Source organism: Lissotriton vulgaris, chromosome 5 (genome assembly GCF_964263255.1).
Source record: "Lissotriton vulgaris chromosome 5, aLisVul1.2, whole genome shotgun sequence".
In the NCBI taxonomy this organism is placed as follows: domain Eukaryota; kingdom Metazoa; phylum Chordata; class Amphibia; order Caudata; family Salamandridae; genus Lissotriton; species Lissotriton vulgaris.
The window spans coordinates 1955544219-1955565801 of record NC_141693.1 but is presented as its reverse complement, the minus strand read 5'-3'; the positions used below and the strand labels follow the sequence as shown (position 1 = coordinate 1955565801).

Below are 21583 nucleotides of genomic sequence, written 5' to 3'. Positions count from 1 at the left end.
TTTGGCATTTGATGTTCAAATATTTAGCAATGCTAATAGCTAACATATTAATAAATATAACACATATTGCATTATAAATGCAAGTATTTCAAGCTGTCAGGTGTTTTTCATGCTGTGAATAATGAACACTGACATGTTTTATTCTGTTAGAAGATAACACTGCACTCTTCCACTTAGCATACAGCACCATCTGTCATGCATGCTTTCACAAAAAAAACATCAACAACATTCAATATATGCTTTCACCAGGCAAACATCAACAACTGAAATTGCATATTTCAGATAAACAGACAAACATCAAGCCATCAATGCATGACTTCTACAGACACACATATCACAACTAGTTGTGCATGCATTATGTAAACAAATTTATAATTTACTAATATAGCAATTGCAATATGGCACACCTAACTTTCACACTTATTCATAAAGCCAGCATGCCACTATTGCTACAAAAACAAAGATACACATTTTTGAGCTTGCTATTTGTATTCTTTTGTTGCAGTAGCTGTTCAAATATTTAGCAAAGCAATTAGATGAAACTTACTATAAAAACATATCGCATTAGAAATGCTAGTATTTTAAACTGTTATCAGATTTACATTAAAAAATAATAACAAAATATGTATAATTATTCTTTTATGGAAATACAAGCCTAACATTATAGTAGGATTGAGTAATTAAACAATATACAATTATGGTAAGGACTAATATGTAAGCAACCTGAAAGCACCAGCATAGCTAAATAGACAATAAGATGCTACTTATATATACTTTTAAATGATATAGAATGTATTAATGATGCTGTATATAATATATTTGTGCAATTGTGAACAGCAATCATCTCCAAATAAATCTTAAAAATGTTTGATATATTATTATATTAAATCATCCAAAAGTTTATTATAACATCTTGGTATCATCCGGTTCAACATGTTTCTTAAAATATATGTTCTTTAACATACATATTGTTTTAATGCTATTATATTACAAATATATCATATGTACATATTATTAATTATATTAAACAAACTTTGTATTTCAGGTACTTCAAATAAAGAAGAAGAAAACAATAAGGTAAAGATCTATTCTTCTATTGTTATTATCATTTAAAAGCTGACCTATAAATCAGAATACGTGTTATTATTTGTACAAAATTCTAGATATACAATATATTTAGTAAATACATACAATTTGTAAAATATTAACATACAAATAACCTTTTGTAAATATAAAATAATGCATAATAGCATACAAGCTCAATACCATCAAGGCCATGAAAAGTTTTCTATACATTCAAGAGGCAAACAATGCCTTCCAAACAGTACTTTTGCTATTATTCACAACCAAAATAAAATAGCAAATATATGGGATGCAGAAGATTTACATAATATAATGGATCTTGGAAATGCATTATATTTAGAGATGCATTCCATCAATAAACAGGATTATATGCATCCTGATGATCTGCCTAAATATATTACACATGGAAATGATATTTATGCAATTAAATTAGGAGAAGCTTACTATGGTAATATATTTACACGTTTTGATTTGATATATCCAGACATACAAGAAGCATTAAATTTAACAATAACAGCTTCTGGAGTATTGCTTTGTATGGATGTCTATGTTATATCTATTTTTAAAAATGAAGATAGCTATTTTGTATTTGATTCACATAGCCGAAATGAGACTGGAATGCCACAACATGATGGCACATGTGTACTACTTAAAAAAAAAACTTTTCAAGAAGTAATTCATTATATTAAAAATTTAGCAAATAGCATCAAAGCATTTAATGCAGGAGATGTCCAGTTTGAATTAACGGCAATAAATATTCAGAAAATACTAAAAACATCATTTGATCGTGCTTTAAAAATAGAAGAAAAAAAATGTAAAAAAAAAACAAATTTTTTTGTACATAAAGCAAACATTTATGTACAACAAAATAGCAATGACATTGAGAATGTTAAAGCATCAACATCTAGATTGCAAAATACACTTACAGAAAATGCTACAAATACCGAAGTAAGTAAATCAGCCTTAAATACATTATCTGAAACGGCTACTTTAATAAAAACAGCAACAAAAAGACCTTCCACTAAAATTAAAAATAGTAAACGTTGTAAAAAACAAAAAATTACTGTTCTTGGCAAAGAAACAGAAGTTATTAAACACTTGCCAAATTTTAAAAAAGATAAAAAGAAAATATCAAAGAATAAAACAAATATAGAAGAGTTAATTTTAAAAGAGCAATTACTATCAAATATAACATTAGATACTAGCCAAAGTAAAGTCAGTAATGTTACTGCAAAAAAATCTAAAAATAGTCATATTGAACAACTCTCAAACAAAGCATTACATTTTAGTAATATAAGCATTGTCAATAATGAGTTTACAGGTAATAGCAAGTTATTGGAAGTAAATAATAACATTTTAAAAACAAAATTTCAAGATAATGAACTACATAGCTTATATATTTGCTATATCATATTTGCTGTACTTTACAACAAATTAACATTTATGAAAAACTGGTCCATACAAGAGATACATAATATAATGCAACTTGGCGAAAAAATGTATGAAGACATGCTGATGTTTTATAATACACAAAATATAGACATAAATGACATACCTAAATACATTAAATATAATAATACAACATATTCAATTCAGCTTAAAAAAAACCAAATACATATAATTTTACAGAATGATACTTTACAAAGAAATATAACATTTGCTTTACAAAATACATTAACTACATATAATTCTGTCATAATGTACTTGAATAAAATTGTATTTGTTATTACAGAACAAGATAACAACTACTTTACTTATTATTTGAATACAACATCACATAGTCAGGAAACACATAATTGCAAAACAATACTTTTACATAGTACAACAATAACACATTTAGTGAAGCATCTAACAATGCTTTCAAATAACATCTTGCCCCTAAATTATGAATCAATATCACTAACTATTATACCAATTACTATTAATTCAATACTTAAAAGTTCTTTTCAAAAAAGTCAAAAGAGACTAATTACACAAAATAAAAAAGGACTTGCACATATGATAATACATTATAGTGTTAAATTAGCATCTGAAACTATACCTATTACTCCTATAGATATTAGAGTAAATGTTACTACCAAGAAGGATAATATTAGTTTACAACAAACAAATAAAACAGAACATACTATAAGCCCTAATATTTGTAATGACTACTCAGAAATACCGGACGCTACTATTAGCCAAACAACAAATAATGATTCTTTTGTTGAAAATGTAGCATTACATGTAACACAGAATACAAATATTAATCAAGCAATTACAAAGTCCATCATAGATCATTTTATTAATGAAATCTATTATGGACCTGAATATATATGCACTATTTGTAACCAAATGTGGCATAAAGAATCAGTTAGAAATATCTGCAATATAATGCACAACAAGACTTTTATATTATGTAATATTAGTAACCAGCCAAGTAATTATTCATGTAATACATGCTATAAGTACATTATTCAAGATAAAATACCACCATGTTCAGTTTATAATGGCATGAGTTTCCCTGATATACCACCTGAATTACATTTGTATGACTTAGAAGAAAGATTAATATCTCCAAGAATACCTTTTTTACAAATTAAAACACTGCCACGTGGATTTCAAAAATCCTTAACAGGTGCTGTAGTAAACGTTCCAGCCGATGTTATGACCACCGTTACAATATTACCAAGACAAATAAGTGATACTATGACAATACCAATTAAATTAAAAAGAAAATTACAGTACAAATCATACACACACTATGAAAATGTAAGACCAAATATAGTTAAAAGAGCAGCTTCATGGTTAGCATACAATAGTGATTTGTTTAAAGAATATGGAGTAACTATAAATTCAGATTGGGAATATGTTCCAATTGAAACAAATAGTCTACAAACATCTAATAGTAGTGATGATTCAAGTAGTACAGACAACATGCCTGTAGGCAATTTAGATACATTATTAACTAATGAAACAATAACAGACGATAACAGAAATGTATTGAGTTTGGCACCTGCTGAGCATAATACACCACGTGGATTATTTGAGGATAAAGATTCAGAATATTTAGCATTTCCTACAATATTTTGTGGTAAACGTAGAACAGCTAATGAAGATAGACATGTATCAGTACATTATAGTACAATATGTAAAGTGGAATTAAGAAGTTATGATAAGAGAGTAGCTAATAATATAACTAATCTGTTTTTCAAATTAAAAAAATTGCAAATTAAACAAATACAAGATAAAATATTTATATCACTTAGAAAACATTTTACAGATGGCAAAATGATAACAGTAAAAGACATAAAAGAAAATTTACAAACTATATTGCACTTTAATGAGGGATACAAAATATTAAAAACAATACGCAGTTCTCCTCCTTACTGGGAAAATTGCAAACGTGATTTGTTTGCTATGATAAGACAATTGGGCATTCCAACTTTTTTTTTGACTTTGTCTGCAGCAGAAACAAAATGGTATCACTTAATTAATATACTGTTACGTATAAAGAAACTTAAAGAATGCACCAGAGAAGAGTTCAAAAGTATGTCTTGGGAAAGTAAATGTAGTTTAATACAACAAGATCCTATTACTTGTGCACGACAATTTGATTATCAAGTAAAGAAATTATTTAACTGCATATTATTACACAAGAGTAATCCAATAGGTAAAATATCAGATTATTTTTACAGAGTTGAATTTCAACAAAGAGGCTCACCACATATACATGCTTTACTTTGGGTAAATAATGCACCACCATATAGCATAGACAAAGATGACAAAGTTATATCTTTTATTAACAAACATATAACTTGTCAAAAAACAGAAGAACTGTCCTTTGAATGTTTACTTCCATTGCAGAAACATGGACATACTAAAAATTGTCGTATAAAACATAAAAAGATTTGCAAATATCAATACCCAAAATATCCTATGCCATGTACTAAAATATTAAAGCCATTACAATTAGATAAAAAAGATACAATTGCAAAGCAACAAATTGATATTATCTATTCGACTATGTCCTCAGAAAGCTTTCCACATTACACATATGAAGAGTTTCTACAGAAAATAGAATTGACAGAAGAGCAATATATAAAATGCATACGCTCACAAATTAACAAAACAACTATATTTTTGCAAAGAACACCAGCTGAATCTTTTATTAATAATTACAACAGAATAATATTACAGGCATGGCAAGCTAACATAGATATACAATATGTCTTAGATGCATATGCTTGTGCAGTATATATTGTATCATATTTAAGTAAATCTCAACGAGGATTAAGCAAAATAATAGCACAAGCCGCAAAAGAAGTCTCTCATAATGTAAACATTAAAGAGCAATTAAAGCATATTGGAAACAAATTTTTGAATTGCACTGAAATTAGTGCACAAGAAGCTGCTTATCTAATTCTACAAATGCCATTAAGGAAAAGCTCTAGATCATTTTTATTTATCAATACAAGTTTACCAGACAAACGGACTTACTTAATGAAAGACATGCAGACAATTAACATGATGCCAGAAACATCAACAAAAATACAACTTGATAATATAATTAATAAGTATAGCAAACGACCAATAACATTAGAAACATGTACTTTAGCTGATTATGCATCTAAATATAATATAGTACCAAAGAGTAAAATAAGAAAAGTACAAAACAGTTATGATAATTTACTGTTAGAAACAAACTTTTATAGTTCTGATGATGAAGAACTTGAAATAAATGAATTAATTTCCAATGAAACTACTAAAACATACACTTGCCGTAAAAAAAATAAAATAATACGATATCGCAAATTTAATAAAATTAATGAACCTGAAGACTATTACAGGGAATTATTAATGCTTTTTTACCCCTGGAGAATAGAAAGTAATATAGATACATACTACGAAAGATACCTGGAGTTACAAATAGAAATTGATAATAATTTTTCATTATATAACAAGCAAAATATAACACCCTATGATGATGTAGAACATAATAATGACAATACACTAATATCACCAGCATCACCAACAGAACAAATACCAATAGATGACAGTGAAATACCTGCACATAATAATGATAATGTAAACTACGACTTGTCACTAGATTTAGGAGTTAGAAGCACAACAGAAGAAGATTTACTGGTAAATGGAAAGGGGCGACCAACTCGGTCCCCCCGAACTTATGGCAGAGTGCCTCGATCCCCCCGGGAAGCCATTTGTGGGCGGGGGGCGCGTCTCGGCTGGTATGCCCGAAGCGGCGTAGCTGGGGCGCGCCCGTTCCCGCCCTAGAGTGGGCTGGCCTAGACACTGACGCAGCCAGCCACGCCCTCGGGGCAGGCAGGGGCGGGTATACGCCCGCCCTGAAGACGGATAAAAAGGGACGCAAGACCAGAAGACATCCTCTTGTTCTTGTGCCCTGAAGCTGCACCTCCTCGCTGCACGTGAGCTCGGGACAGAACGAAGAGCCAATTTTGAGCGTTTTAATCTTTCTTTTTGTCTTCTAGATACTTCGTTTGAAAGATGCCCAAGAAAGGCGCGAAGAGAATGACGACTGACCAGATGGTTCGGGTCCTCATGAAGGAGATGTCCGAAATAAAGAAGCGGTTGGCGGAGCGAGACGGGGAGGAGGGATCGGGGCGTCCACCGGCTGGAGGGAAGCCAAAGAGGCCGAGAAGGGGGCCAGCCGGGGGAGACGTCCCGGTCCCCTGTTCCCCGCTCGAGGCGCCAGCCCCGGTACCGGCCCCGGTACCGAAGGAAGGGAATCCGATTCCCGTCGTAGTCACCCCGACATCCGCTGAGGATATGCCTCCCGAGTTGGCGGCACAGTTAGCAGCGTGGTTGGGGGACAGTAGCGAGAGCGCCACGGCTGCCGAAGCGCAAGCACTGATGAAACAGTTGCGCGAGAAACGTGATACAGCCAAGGTACCCGCGCCGGCTGCGGTGATAGACAAGCCACGAGTGGCGGAAGCAGCGTTCGGTGCAGGTAAGCGGCCATTGCCGATCGCGAGGGATGAGTCAACACCCTCTCGTAGAGAAAAATTGGGGCAACATGTTCCTTTGGCAATAAAGGAGAAGATTTGGGCGGGGGAGTATGTAAACATTTTCTCCTTGCTCGTTGATCATTATGAGGTTGAAACTGTTAAGAGTCAAAAGGATCTGATGCATCCAAGTGTTTGGCGCGCAAAAATGGCCGCCTTTAAAGTGAATGAGAATATTGGCAACTGGGGCAATGCATGGGGAATTTTTACGTCAATTTTGGGGGAACGTAGGCCTGAATTGCTCCCTGAGTTTCCAGTATATCAGTCACGAATTATGGGGTACTCGACATCGCACCAAGGTAACCAATGGTTCTGTTATGACAACCTTTTCAGGAAAGCGATGGAGCATAACAAAAGTTTAACCTGGGACTGTTATGATTCTTTGACATGGGATAAAATGAAAGAGTCAGGGATGTTGAAAATGCCGTTGGTGGGGAGTACTGTTGGTGAATCCTCCCGCCAATATGGGGGGACGCCCTTTCGGTCGGGTACGGGTACCGACGATTATCCGAGACCCGCCGGCAATGCAGGGAAGAAGGGTTTCTGTTTCAATTTCAACAAAGGTAAATGTACTAGGCCCCCGGGATCGTGTAAGTTCAAGCACGAATGTAGTGGTTGCGGGGCACCCCATCCTGAGTCCTCGTGCAGAGCCAGAACGGGTGAGAATGGGGGTAGAGGAGGCGCCAAACAGGTCTAATGTAGTCCGAGGGGCGCCTTTACCAACCCCGATTGATACCTTGGCGATGATTCCCTGGCTCAGCGAATACCCAGATCGTACTTCTGCTGGGGTGCTGCGGAACGGTTTTTCATATGGTTTCCGCATCCCGGTGGGGGACTTTCAGGGTGTCGGGACGTGCAAAAATCAACTTTCCGTCTTGCAGCATACGACTGTAGTGCAGGATAAGATCCGGAAAGAGGTTATCCGAGGTCCGGTTGCCGGCCCGTTTAGTGTTCCCCCGGTACAGAAGTTTGTCTGTTCTCCTTTAGGGGTGGTCCCCAAGAAGGACCCAGGTGAGTTTCGATTGATCCACAATTTATCAGCTCCTCATGGCCTTTCTGTGAACGATGCAATTGATCCAGAGGTATGTTCGGTGCGGTACGCATCATTCGATGAGGCCGTAGCCATTTTGAATCGCTTGGGGCCCGGGACGCTGATGGCGAAATCAGATATCGAGTCAGCGTTCCGTTTGCTCCCGGTACACCCGGACGACCAACGTCTTCTGGGATTCATGTTCCAAGGTTCGTATTACATGGATAGGTGTATGCCGATGGGGTGCTCTATATCTTGTGCATATTTCGAGAAATTCAGTAGTTTTCTACAATGGGTTTACACGAAGGAAACGGGTTTTCGAAATGTGATGCATTACCTTGATGACTTTCTGTTCCTTGGGGCCGCTGGGGATGACGAATGTGCCCGGGCCTTGACTGAATTTTGTGTATTAATGGATCGATTTGGCGTGCCATTGGCACCAGGTAAAACGGTGGGTCCCACGACTTGCCTCGAGTTTCTGGGGATCGAGTTGGACTCTAGTGAGGGTTGTTTTCGTTTACCAGCTGCCAAAGTGTCGAAATTCAGGGCAGCCCTGCAAATGTGTATAAATGCATCTAAAGTTACGCTGCATCAATTGCAGCAATTGGTGGGGAAGTTGAATTTTGCCCTGAGGGTGATCCCAATGGCCCGCCCCTTTTCCCGTTCAATTGCCCAGGCGATGGTCGGCCTAAAGGAGGGTCATCATCGCACGAGACTATCGGCTGAGGTCCGCCAAGACATGCGCATTTGGTTAGCATTTTTGGCGGATTTCAATGGTCGAGTCGTCTGGAACAAACCAGCCTTGTCCTCTGAAGAGCTTGGTCTATGGACGGATTCAGCGGGAAGCATGGGCTTTGGCGCCATCTTCGGCACAAAATGGTCGGCACAAAGGTGGCCAACATGGTGGCATGAAGAGGGGCTGACGAGTAATATTGCTTTCCTTGAACTGTTTCCCATTTTTGTGGCCCTCAGAACCTGGCCCGATGGATTCAAAAATCACTCTGTCATATTTTGGTCTGACAATATGACCGTTGTAGAATGCATCAATAGTCAGGCAGCACGTTGTAAAATGATTTTAAGGCTGCTTAAAGAAATTGTCTTACTGTGTATGCAACTGAACGTGGTATTCAGAGCGAAGCATGTCCCAGGGGTGATGAATCAGGCGGCTGATGCACTGTCTCGTTTTCAAATGCAGGCTTTCTCGGGTTTCCTTCCCTCAGCGGACCCAGAGCCGGCACCCTTTCCCGAAGCTCTCTGGTCTCTCGGTGCCCCGAACTCCGTTACCTCGTGGGAGAGAGTCTAGCACCAAGGACGAGGAAGGCATACGAAGGGGCGTTTCGGGCCTATTTAGCCTTTTTGGGGACTGAGAGAGGGGGGCTTTGGGGGCATGAGGATTGGGTAGTACATTTTCTGATGTCCTTGCGTAGGGCTGGGAAGTCAGTGGCTACAGCCCAGAGGCATCGTGCTGCCATTTCCTTTGTTGCCAGGGCTCATAATATCCAGGACCCGACAGCGTCTTTTGTGGTACAGAAAGCGCTGCGTGGGTGGCAACGCCTTGAGGGTCGCAGAGTAGATGAGAGGCGCCCGATAGGTCTGGATAGGTTGTCCCAGTTGCTGGCCACACTCCCCGCCACATGCTCGTCTCAGTTCGAGGCCTGTTTGTTCCGAGCCGCTTTTACGCTTGCATTTCACGGGGCGATGAGGATAAGTGAGCTGGTGGCAAGGAACAAACAGGATGTGGTGGGGGGTTTGTGCCGGGAACACGTTCAGATCTGGGGTGAGACGATGACTGTATCCTTTGTCAAGTCCAAAACCGATCAAGGTGGGGTAGGGGACTGCATAGTCATTCGCAGGATTCCAGGGTCCTCCATGTGTCCGGTAAAGTGTTTAGAAGACTACCTAGCACGAAGGGTGGCATCATGGGGAGGGACATTGTTGAGACACGCGGACGCCACCCCACTGACGAAATTTCAGTTTCAGCGGGTGCTCGCGATGTCAATTACCGCAGCGGGCTTGGACCCGGGCGAGTTTGGGACCCATTCCTTTCGGATAGGGGCTGCCACCGAAGCTACAGCCAGGGGTCTCAATGTGGAACAAGTGAAACGTGTGGGGCGCTGGTCCTCCAATTGTTATAAGAGGTATGTGCGGTTGCACATGTTGTGAAGCTATGATAATGAACTCACGCTTCTTGTCTTTTGTTTGGTTTTCAGTTACGCAAGCCTTCGAGGCGGGGCGGACTATGCAGTCGACCCAACACCAGGCCAGCGGTCAGACATCACCGGCTGTGAGGAAAGAGGTGTGGGTCGTGGGCCACTCATACGTGAGGCGTGCCGCTGACGTATTCAAAGCAGGTGACATGATTCACGTAGCTGGGGAATACGGGTACAGGGTGTCCTTCTACGGAAGGGGCGGTCTCTGTATTGACCAGTTTCAGGCATTCTTTGAGGGTTTGTTAGGGCGGACGAGGTCACCGCCGTCTATAGTCATAGTACATTTAGGGGGCAATGATTTGGTCACCACCGGTAGACGACTTCTCCTAGAGGCAATGCTTTCCACTGTAAGTTGGTTGGCGAGGAAAGTTCCGGGGTGCATAATTGCGTGGTCTCATATGATCCCACGAAAAGTGTGGCGGGGGGCTGTTTCGATTCCTGCTTTGAACCATTCTGTTAGAAAACTTAATAACAAAGTGAGTAGGTTGTTCCGTTCCAGGACATTGCATTCTATCTCGCATGGTTGTATTAATGATGACAGTATGTATCTAGGGGATGGTGTGCATTTGTCTCGGGTGGGAAATGAGTTACTCATAGGAGACTTCTTAGCATGGTTAAAAAACGTTGAAACATGACCTTTAGGTAGGAGTTTTGTGGGGGTCCGGATAGCCGGTCAACTATCCGGCCTGTGGCGGTAAGGTCATGATCGGTGAGCACTAATTAGTAGATCCCTATGAGTGGGCGTCACCCAACACGGATGGGAGCGCTCGGGAGAGGTGGCCATTGGCCCCTCAATGGGGAGGCGGTCCCTTCTAAGGATGGGTCGCCGGAAGTAAAGGAAAAGGCGGTCAAGGCCCCTTCCTTTGTAGGAGGGGTTACAGCCCCCTCCTGGGGAATTTCCCGGGGCCAGTGACATCTGCGACGGCAGATGCGGTAAGTTGTGTGGGGTTGGGATAAGGTCTACGATACCTTCTAGATACCTCACACGAGTATTCGAACGACCTTTAACTGGCGTCGAGTCTTTAGGTGCCCCCGTCAAGTCAAGGGAAATTGGTAGTAGTTGCACTTGAGGTACGCCTCCGTGCTGTCGCCCCTCCCAAGTGGGAGGGGTAAGTCGGGTTAGGGATCTTGACACCGGTTATGACCTTGCCGTTGGCCCTTAAACGTTAGGATGTACAATTTCAATATGTCAAGAAAATGTTTGTAGGATGCTAGTTCGGCTAGGAGAACCTCTGTATTAGAGAATCTGTTAAGGTTAGCCAAACATCGCAATGTGGTAATGAAATTGTACATAACATGAAACGTTTAATGTTTTAATTTTGTTTTAATAAATACGGCCGGGATGGTCACTCCATCCCACTTCCAAAAAACTTCAAGAACTGTTTCCGGTTTCCCTCCTTTTGGGGATTGTGTTGAGAGGGGGTGGCGGGTATCTCGGCCATATGGAAAGGGGCGACCAACTCGGTCCCCCCGAACTTATGGCAGAGTGCCTCGATCCCCCCGGGAAGCCATTTGTGGGCGGGGGGCGCGTCTCGGCTGGTATGCCCGAAGCGGCGTAGCTGGGGCGCGCCCATTCCCGCCCTAGAGTGGGCTGGCCTAGACACTGACGCAGCCAGCCACGCCCTCGGGGCAGGCAGGGGCGGGTATACGCCCGCCCTGAAGACGGATAAAAAGGGACGCAAGACCAGAAGACATCCTCTTGTTCTTGTGCCCTGAAGCTGCACCTCCTCGCTGCACGTGAGCTCGGGACAGAACGAAGAGCCAATTTTGACCCACCCACCAGCCCCTGAAGACAGCCAGTTGTTTGTAATAAAGTTGATTAATTTTGCTTCCATTTCGTTTACAGGTTGTGGAGTCATATTGATGTTGAGTATAATAAAGAATGGTCGGTTTGAGTACGTTTTTGCCATTAAAGAGATTCAGATATAGTGTTGAATTTTAAGCATGCTCTTTCGGTCATAGTGGCCAATGTATTCTTAGGTTTAGTTAGCACTGTCGTATTTATTTTGGTAGGCGGTAAGGTCATGATCGGTGAGCACTAATTAGTAGATCCCTATGAGTGGGCGTCACCCAACACGGATGGGAGCGCTCGGGAGAGGTGGCCATTGGCCCCTCAATGGGGAGGCGGTCCCTTCTAAGGATGGGTCGCCGGAAGTAAAGGAAAAGGCGGTCAAGGCCCCTTCCTTTGTAGGAGGGGTTACAGCCCCCTCCTGGGGAATTTCCCGGGGCCAGTGACATCTGCGACGGCAGATGCGGTAAGTTGTGTGGGGTTGGGATAAGGTCTACGATACCTTCTAGATACCTCACACGAGTATTCGAACGACCTTTAACTGGCGTCGAGTCTTTAGGTGCCCCCGTCAAGTCAAGGGAAATTGGTAGTAGTTGCACTTGAGGTACGCCTCCGTGCTGTCGCCCCTCCCAAGTGGGAGGGGTAAGTCGGGTTAGGGATCTTGACACCGGTTATGACCTTGCCGTTGGCCCTTAAACGTTAGGATGTACAATTTCAATATGTCAAGAAAATGTTTGTAGGATGCTAGTTCGGCTAGGAGAACCTCTGTATTAGAGAATCTGTTAAGGTTAGCCAAACATCGCAATGTGGTAATGAAATTGTACATAACATGAAACGTTTAATGTTTTAATTTTGTTTTAATAAATACGGCCGGGATGGTCACTCCATCCCACTTCCAAAAAACTTCAAGAACTGTTTCCGGTTTCCCTCCTTTTGGGGATTGTGTTGAGAGGGGGTGGCGGGTATCTCGGCCATATAATTTATTACCTGAAGAAGAATACAATAACATAATGCAAAATTTAACATCTGAGCAACTAAATTTTGTGTATCACCATTTACATTGGCTCAAAACTCAAACAACAAATTTCTTTACTTTTTGTACTGGAGGTGCTGGAGTAGGTAAAAGTTTTCTCATAACTGCACTTTACCAAACATTACTAAGATACTACAATACCAAAGCAGGAGAAAATCCAGACAATATTCATATCTTGCTTACTGCACCAACAGGACAAGCAGCACATAATATTAGTGGACAAACATTACATAGCACATTCAAAATTCCAATCTCACAAACTTTATCATATAAACAATTAACACATGAAAATAGAGCAGCACTACAAAGCAAACTAATGCATTTAAAAGTATTAGTAATAGATGAAATTTCAATGGTAGGAACAAATATGCTCACTTTTATACACAATAGAATGCAAGAAATAAAAGCCTCAAACAATACTTTTGGAGGAATTTCTATAATAGCTATTGGAGACTTTTACCAATTGAAACCTGTTTTTGATTCATATATATTTGAAAATTCAAGACACATGTATGCACCATTAAGTACAAACTTGTGGCAAACAAATTTCAAATTATATGAACTTACTAAAATAATGCGACAAATAAATGATTTACCATTTGCAGAAATGCTTAATAGACTAAGAATAGGTGAACATACTAATGATGATATACAAACATTAAAGACTCGCGAAATACAACCTGACTTACATACGATGAAATCAATACCATATATCATGGGTACGAATAAAGAAGTAGATGAAATTAATAATAATGTTTTACAAGAACACATGAAACACTATCCTGTGTACACAACAATAGCAATAGATACAGTAGCAGGAGACCTAAGTGCAATGGCAAAAGAAGCGATACTAGAAAGATTACCTACAAATGCAACACAAACAATGAATTTATCAAGGACATTACATATTGCAATAAAATTACGATATGATTTAACTTCAAACATTAATGTTAATGATGGTTTAACTAATGGTGCAACAGGCATAGTTGAGTATGTAGATTGTGTAGATGATATCCCAATTATTATTTGGATATTTTTTGACAATCAGAAAATAGGTACACAAACAAGACAACAAAACAAGCATCTATTTCATACAAGTATTTCTAATGCTTGGACACCAATATTTAAAATTTCTCGTCAATTTCAATACAGCAAAAAATGTATCACTATTATACGGAAACAATTCCCAATACGACAATCATCGGCACGTACTATACATAGAACACAAGGACAGACAATAGAACCATTATATATACATTTTAATAACATCAAAACACATCACTTACATTATGTAGCAATTAGTCGAGCAAAATCATTGAAAAATATATATTTGAAAAATTTCAATGAAAATAAGATAGCAACACATTATAAAGTACATGAAGAAATGCTACGCTTAAAAACAGACATGATATTAGAAATATCTATAACACAAATAGCACAATATAGCAAATACTTTACAATAATAACACATAACATAAGATCATTACAAAAACATTTCAAATCAATGAACGCTGATAATAACATATTAAGCGCAGACATATTATGCTTAACTGAAATTAATATAACACACAAAACACCTAGCAATGCATATAATATAGATAATTATAATTGTGTAATATTTGACAATTTTTCCAATAAACAAACAAAACATGGAATTGCAATCTATTGCAAAACACAAATAATTATAAATCCAATATTTACTACAACACAACAAGTTGACATACTGACAATAACACAAACAATAAACAACACAAATTACTTAATAGTATTTGTTTACAAACAACCCAAAGTGCCAACAGAAACATTTTTAGCAATATTGACAACTACAATGAATGCATACCCACACCATAAATATATAATAATGGGTGACTTCAATATTGATTTACTACAAACAACACACAATGCTAAATTACTTTTAAGTCACATGCTAACATATTTCAATTGCGAACAAAGAATAACAACAGCTACGACAGACTACAATTCTTTATTAGACCACATTTTTACAAATACATGCTTTATAAATTGTGGCACTTTAGAATCATATTACAGTGATCACAAACCTATATGGATAGCTATCTAAATAAATGCATTACATTACTGTCTGTATATATTTATCTTACAACATTATCTACCATTCTAACTTAATGCATTATATTTTACAGATGATTTCTATTGAAGAACTCAAGAACGACAGACAAGTAGATGCCAAACCATATCAAAAAGGAGTCCGTGTCAACGTTATACAATGTTCATCTAAAACTTACTACAGAAATGCCAAAAATGAGAATAAAGTATTGTACCACATGTCACTTGCAGATGAAACTGGATGTATTAAATCAACTTGTTATAATGAAGAATACTATCAACAAACAAAAGAACAAAATGGACTCATGATTAGAAATTACATTTTGAAAGATGGTGTAATATTGATAACAAAAAAAACAAAAATTGCAAGAATGCCTGCACTTTCTATTTCGCGATCTCTTATCCAGGAAGCACAGTATATTTTAAATCCAGTGGCACCGCCAGTCTCTCCTATTAAGGCTGTACGCGAAGCTGCCATAAAAACACTACTAAGTGTATCTGGAACAGTAACAGAGGTAAGATGCAGTAAATTATTTGCTATTACTATGACATTTGCAATTCATCTCCTTTGTAATGCCAAAAAAACATTTCCACAAATGCCTATATATAACTGTTTGCTATGCAATTGTACATATAATTTCCGTATAGTCATATGTATAAATAATTTGCAGTGTACATGCTATACTATATGAACATAATAAATATCCAATGTTATTTTCAACTGTTATTACCAAATATCCAAGAAAAATTTATAAATGCAGCCAATCCATAGTAATTACAAGGTAAGTAAAGCGCTTTACATGTGTTTGAATTCCTAAAAAATTACATTCTACAGAAAAATTGAATAAGTACTCTGCCCCCAGAAATCGTTGGAAATACAGCCAATCAGTATTAATTATAAGGTAAGTAAAGCGCTTTACATATGTTTGCATTTCCTAAAAAGTTACATTCTATGAAAAAATTGAATTAGTACTTTGCCCAAAAAAAAATTCTTTAATATTAAGTGAGCTATCACATTGCTTACTTGCAAACAATTTTTAAAAACAAAATACAGGTTTTAAAAATAACAGTTAACTACCAACTATAAGGTAAGTAAAGCCCTTTATATATGCTTGCTTCTTTAATAAATATTCATTCCAAAAAGCAAATGGCATTTGCAGTATTCTACACCACAAATTCTTCCAATGCTTAGTAGAATTTTAACAATGCTAACTAGCAAACAATTATAGACAAATGATACTATTTTAGAGTAACAATTACCTACCAAGTATAAGGTAAGTAAAGCATTTTACATTTGGTAGTAATTACTGTTAAGATTAAATACAAAAAAAACCAATGTGAAAATGCTTTCTGCATACAATTTTATCGAGTACAAAATACATTTTAATACTATTTTGTACTAAAAATTTTAATACAATGTTTACAAATATACAGCAACAATCAATTTAAATTATGAGGTAAGTAAAGCACTTCAGATATGAAAATAGCATTTCTTTCAATAGTAAAGTAAGTAAAAAACTCTAATACAATGTTTACAAATATACAGCAACAAACAATTTAAATTATAAGGTAAGTAAAGCGCTTTAAGTATGATAGTGGCACATTTATTTCAATACTAAGGTAAGTAAAGTACTTTAAACATGATAGATTCAATACACTTACAATAAGGGCAAAACAACAAATCGCAACTAAATATAAGGTGAGTAAATAATTTACAAATAAATATTGATTGCTTAAAACAAATGCTATTCTTTAACAAAAGTATAAAGTCCTAATAAAAATATGTAAACAGATTTATTAAATTAAAACAATACATAAATGTGACTGCATTAACTCAATACTAAAAACAAAATTTAAATTACAGATTGAAGATACAAGAATCATAATCGTTAAAGGACAAGAAACAAAAATAAGAAGCATCACTATAAAAGATGCTACCGACTCTGTTAAGATAAGTCTGTGGAGAGAAGCAACAGACTTTATTTTTAATCTGGGAACATATGTACAGCTAACTCATATGACTGTACACGAATTTAGCGGAGAAAAAATATTAAATACGACAAGACATACAATCATACAAGTAAGTAAAATTTCTAAACTATACAACACCAATGTTATCCTTTTTAATCCTTTTTTCCACACAATAATGTTTTTCAGGCAAGGTAACAATATGTACAAATGTATTTTTTGGGTAAACTAAATAAAGTTTGTATTTACTATAAAAAACGAAATATAAAACACAAAAACTTACTTTAAAGCAATAAATATTTACAAATTCACAAATACAAATTACTAATGGCCATTCATTCCTATCAGCACAAAAGCTTATAAAAATGAAAGACCATTACCAATTCAGTATTATGAATTGCAAATAGATCAAACTAGGTCGATTACTTCCTACAGGAGTATTTTGCTGATGCCACTAAGATGAATGGTAAACAAATACCCGTCCTCTTATACCATACGACGCAGTCCTGATTGCCAGCACCACATATGAACTCCAAAAGCTAATTAACAATTTTAATGTTTTTATTACGCAGAATGCTTAAAATTAATAAAGGCAAGACTATGATTATGACCTGCAAAAAGAAATTAAACAAAAGTAAGTCATTCTTCATGAAGAGCATAAACTTGAGTCTGTACAACATTTTTGTTACTTAGGCATTACTTTATCAGGGGATGGGAGATGGGCAACAAGCAATCCTGTATAGGCATGAAAATAATTAAAAATACTAACTGCATCTTCAGATCCGCTCCCAAACTAGGGGGGCATACAATAAAGGGAGATTATTTCTATTTATAATTCCTATGTGCATGTCCTATGCCCTTTACAAAGGATAGATATGGGGATATAACTCACAGAACGCCCTCTCCATTCAGCAGAAAGAAAACAAGTACATGAAACGCTTATTATGTCTTCCTGCTTCACCTTCCAACAAAATCATTCATAGGGAGCTGGGCATCACCATGCCACAGACTTGTTTGCACTACACCCCCTCTCTCTCTAACAATCCACCTGGGCCAAAAATGAAACTAAGTTTACCCAGGAATAACTTTTGGACTGTATTAAACTGGATCAGCATTTAAAAATCCCCTAGTTAAAACACATGTTTCACTGATATAATTCCCTTTTTAGTCAAGATAATTTTTAAAGACACCCCAACAGAATCAGTTTTAACAAAGCATGACCTTAAATCCATCTACATAAATCATGCGAAGTGATTAGAATGAAGGAGTATGCTCCACAAAGTACTTTTAAATTGTACCTAAAATACAACTAATACAGTATCCCCATCATACCTTACTTTTGTCAGTATTAACTCCAATCGTTTTGTTCTTGCACGCCTAAGGCTGGACATAATCCACCACTGGTGTCCTTCACTAGTAAGGAAACTGGGGTCTTGCCCGTGCCCATGCAATGGGAAATCGAAACAGAGTATCTGCCACTTTTTACCACTTTACAACTTTTATACTAGTTTTAGCAAGTTTTATATAAAGCAACTATTTTTAGAACACAATACGTGTGATATAAGAGCTGCAATGCAACTCTTATTTGACCTGTCAACCCCTAATATATGTTACCGTCTAGCAACTTATATTCTTAAATGTATTGAGCACAGGAAATCAATTATCATATGATCTGCATTAGAACAGACACCTACTTACCAACTGTGAGCTATTGCCAAACGTTTTGCATTTCTCATACACATGAACTTTAGTTATAATTATCTCTTTAGATCTCATATCGTTTGTTCCCTTGGCTTTGTACCCCTCTGGACCTATACCTTTTAAAACTTTCTATATATAATTGTTTCTAAATACATAGGAAACTTTGACATTGCACCTTACTTATAATTGCATATTTTTGAACATACTTGCACTTTATGCCAGATTTAGGCCATTCTTTTGTTGCTACTAAAATACGTAAGAGACGTTATAGACATTGCACTTTAGTTATCCTTGCATATTTTGCACACACTATTACACTTTATTCTCAGTTTAGACCTCTCTCCGACTGATACTACCTCACTTGTCAAATTTTGCACTAGATGCTAAAAATTCCTGTTAATATAACATTCAATTTTTGTATATTTTGCACATACTATGGCACTTTAGGCCTAGCATAGGTATCATATTTGTACCATCTATTTGCATGCTATATCAAACGTTTAAAAAGACTGCTATATATAAGTGATTATTTTTAATATGATATGTCTTTGCATTAATTTGCAAAATTGCTGCTAAATGCTATATCAAATCTTGGCTTACTTTGCACATATTACTGTACTTTACATCCTATATAGGCCTCTTCTTTAGTACTATTCAACTTGGCATGCCCTGCAGCAATGTTTACATTGATGCTACATTTAGTGCTTACTTTCTTCTTGAGGTTTTTATCTTGATTAGCTATATTAATGTATTAATGTAATTGTTTTAGCATGTTTCATCATGCTGTAATCCTTTATAAAAGTGACTTCAATTATACATCAATGTTGCTATATGGTTGTAACTGTACAAAATGAATCAAGCATTTTGAAACTGAGACTGAATTCCAAATAGAAATTTCCAACGAGCAAGCATGTCACTTAAACATCCTGTAGACCCCCATAATATACTACAATGCAATAGCTTAAACAAAATATGCAATCACAATTTTGCATATCTTACCATAAGTCTACGTACATGCATATAATGCATGCAAACTATTTTGGTATTTTACAATTAAAGAAATTTGATTGTAAAATACCAATACAAAAAAACATCTACAAAAAGGCATATACATCTATATGCCTACACATATAAAAAAAACGTAATTGTTATTTTACTAAATCAATAAAAATGTAAATACATTGATGATTCAGTAAAATAATGCCCGCAACATACCTATTACATGTCCACCAATATATATAGACTACAAGATTGCCACTATCTCGATAAAATAAAAGGCTACTTACAAGTACCTCTATTTATAATATTGACTTTTCATTTAATGTATGCTGCAAAAGTATGTAAATGTTTTTCTACAACTTGATGTATTGCATTTATAACACTTGCATATATTTTAGAAATAATGCAAATATAACAATAATTGTTTTTTACAACAATTTTTCAATAGGTTGTGCAACCTCCAAAGGAAACAATTTTCATCACCTTATATGGAGTTGAAAAAATATTACAGGAAAATACTACGATGACAGCTCAAGTGGAAACAAACGAAACTTTACAGTCAATAGACATTGTGAATATTGCTTTAATGGACTTCTTAGGAATAGAACCAGAGACTGACAACTTTGAGGATGCTCTGATGACATATTTACCCATTAAACTAAAAGTCTTGTTTTGCAATGGATGCATCACAGATGTCCTTGAACAAATATAAAGAAAAAATAACAACAAAAAAATTACCTTCAACTGCTACAAAAATTTTTTTTTTGCCTAGAACACTTAACACATGTGTATTTCCATATCTAAAGTCTTTCTTTGAAAGTATACAAATGATACTAATACAAAAAACTATTTTTGTGCAAAACTGTACTTTTATATAGTGCACCTTATTTAGAATGTAATAATTGTAAAGTCGTTTCTTAAAAAACCATGTTCATAAAAAAAAAAGAACAGTAATAGAGTACAACAGCATTGCAATGTTTGCACAATATATTTATAATGTTTACCATGACACTATACTACTAATGTATGTTTACTATCCAAAACTGTACCATTATATGTTACATTTTAATTAGAGTGTTTGCCTTTTACAATCATTTTCTTACAAACTACCTCATAAAACGAAAATATTTATGGTTAAAATATTTTGCCCTGTTTGCACGATTTTGTGGTGTTTACAATTATACTATACTACTAATGTATGTTTAATAGTTATAACTGTACTTTTATATGTTACATTTGAATTTGAGTGTTTGCCTTTTACAACCATTTTCTTACAAACTACCTCAGAAAACAAATTATTTATAACTAAAATGTTTTGCACTGTTTGCACAATATATTTGTGTTGTTTACACTTACCTATTTGAAATTAAAATGTACAAATAAACATTTGATCAAGTTTGACTTTTTTACTAAGAAATTCTTCTAGTATTTTATGCAAATAAATTAACATACTATATAGATAATATTAACAACAAATACTTATATGTTGCTTTTTATTTAAATAAGAAAACTATAACATAAGCCAAAAAGCATTGCCATTTACAATAATAATAGCTCAAAGTTAAATAATGCGAGACCTATTGCATTGCAAATGCTTGTTACCTTTTCTTATTAAGCATCCCATATTGACAGTTACCTCAGCAACGTTTTTTACAAACTTAG

General features: G+C 36.3%; 1 protein-coding gene across 2 annotated transcripts in view; it reads left to right on the top strand.

The window, feature by feature from the left end:
- LOC147717857 (uncharacterized) overlaps positions 1–20633 on the top strand; it is a 57940-nt gene extending 37307 nt beyond the window's left edge. Inside the window, exons 3-6 of one of the 2 annotated variants that reach the window (XM_086920574.1) lie at positions 1046–1077; positions 15331–15768; positions 17118–17333; positions 20370–20633. In XM_086920574.1, the coding sequence (XP_086776700.1) occupies positions 15331–15768; positions 17118–17333; positions 20370–20633 (918 nt within the window). In that variant the 5' untranslated portion in view covers positions 1046–1077. Of the gene's footprint in view, positions 1–1045; positions 1078–15305; positions 15769–17117; positions 17334–20369 lie in introns of those variants that run through there. The other variant, XM_086920573.1, reaches the window with a different exon arrangement.
- Positions 20634–21583: the final 950 nt, after the last annotated feature.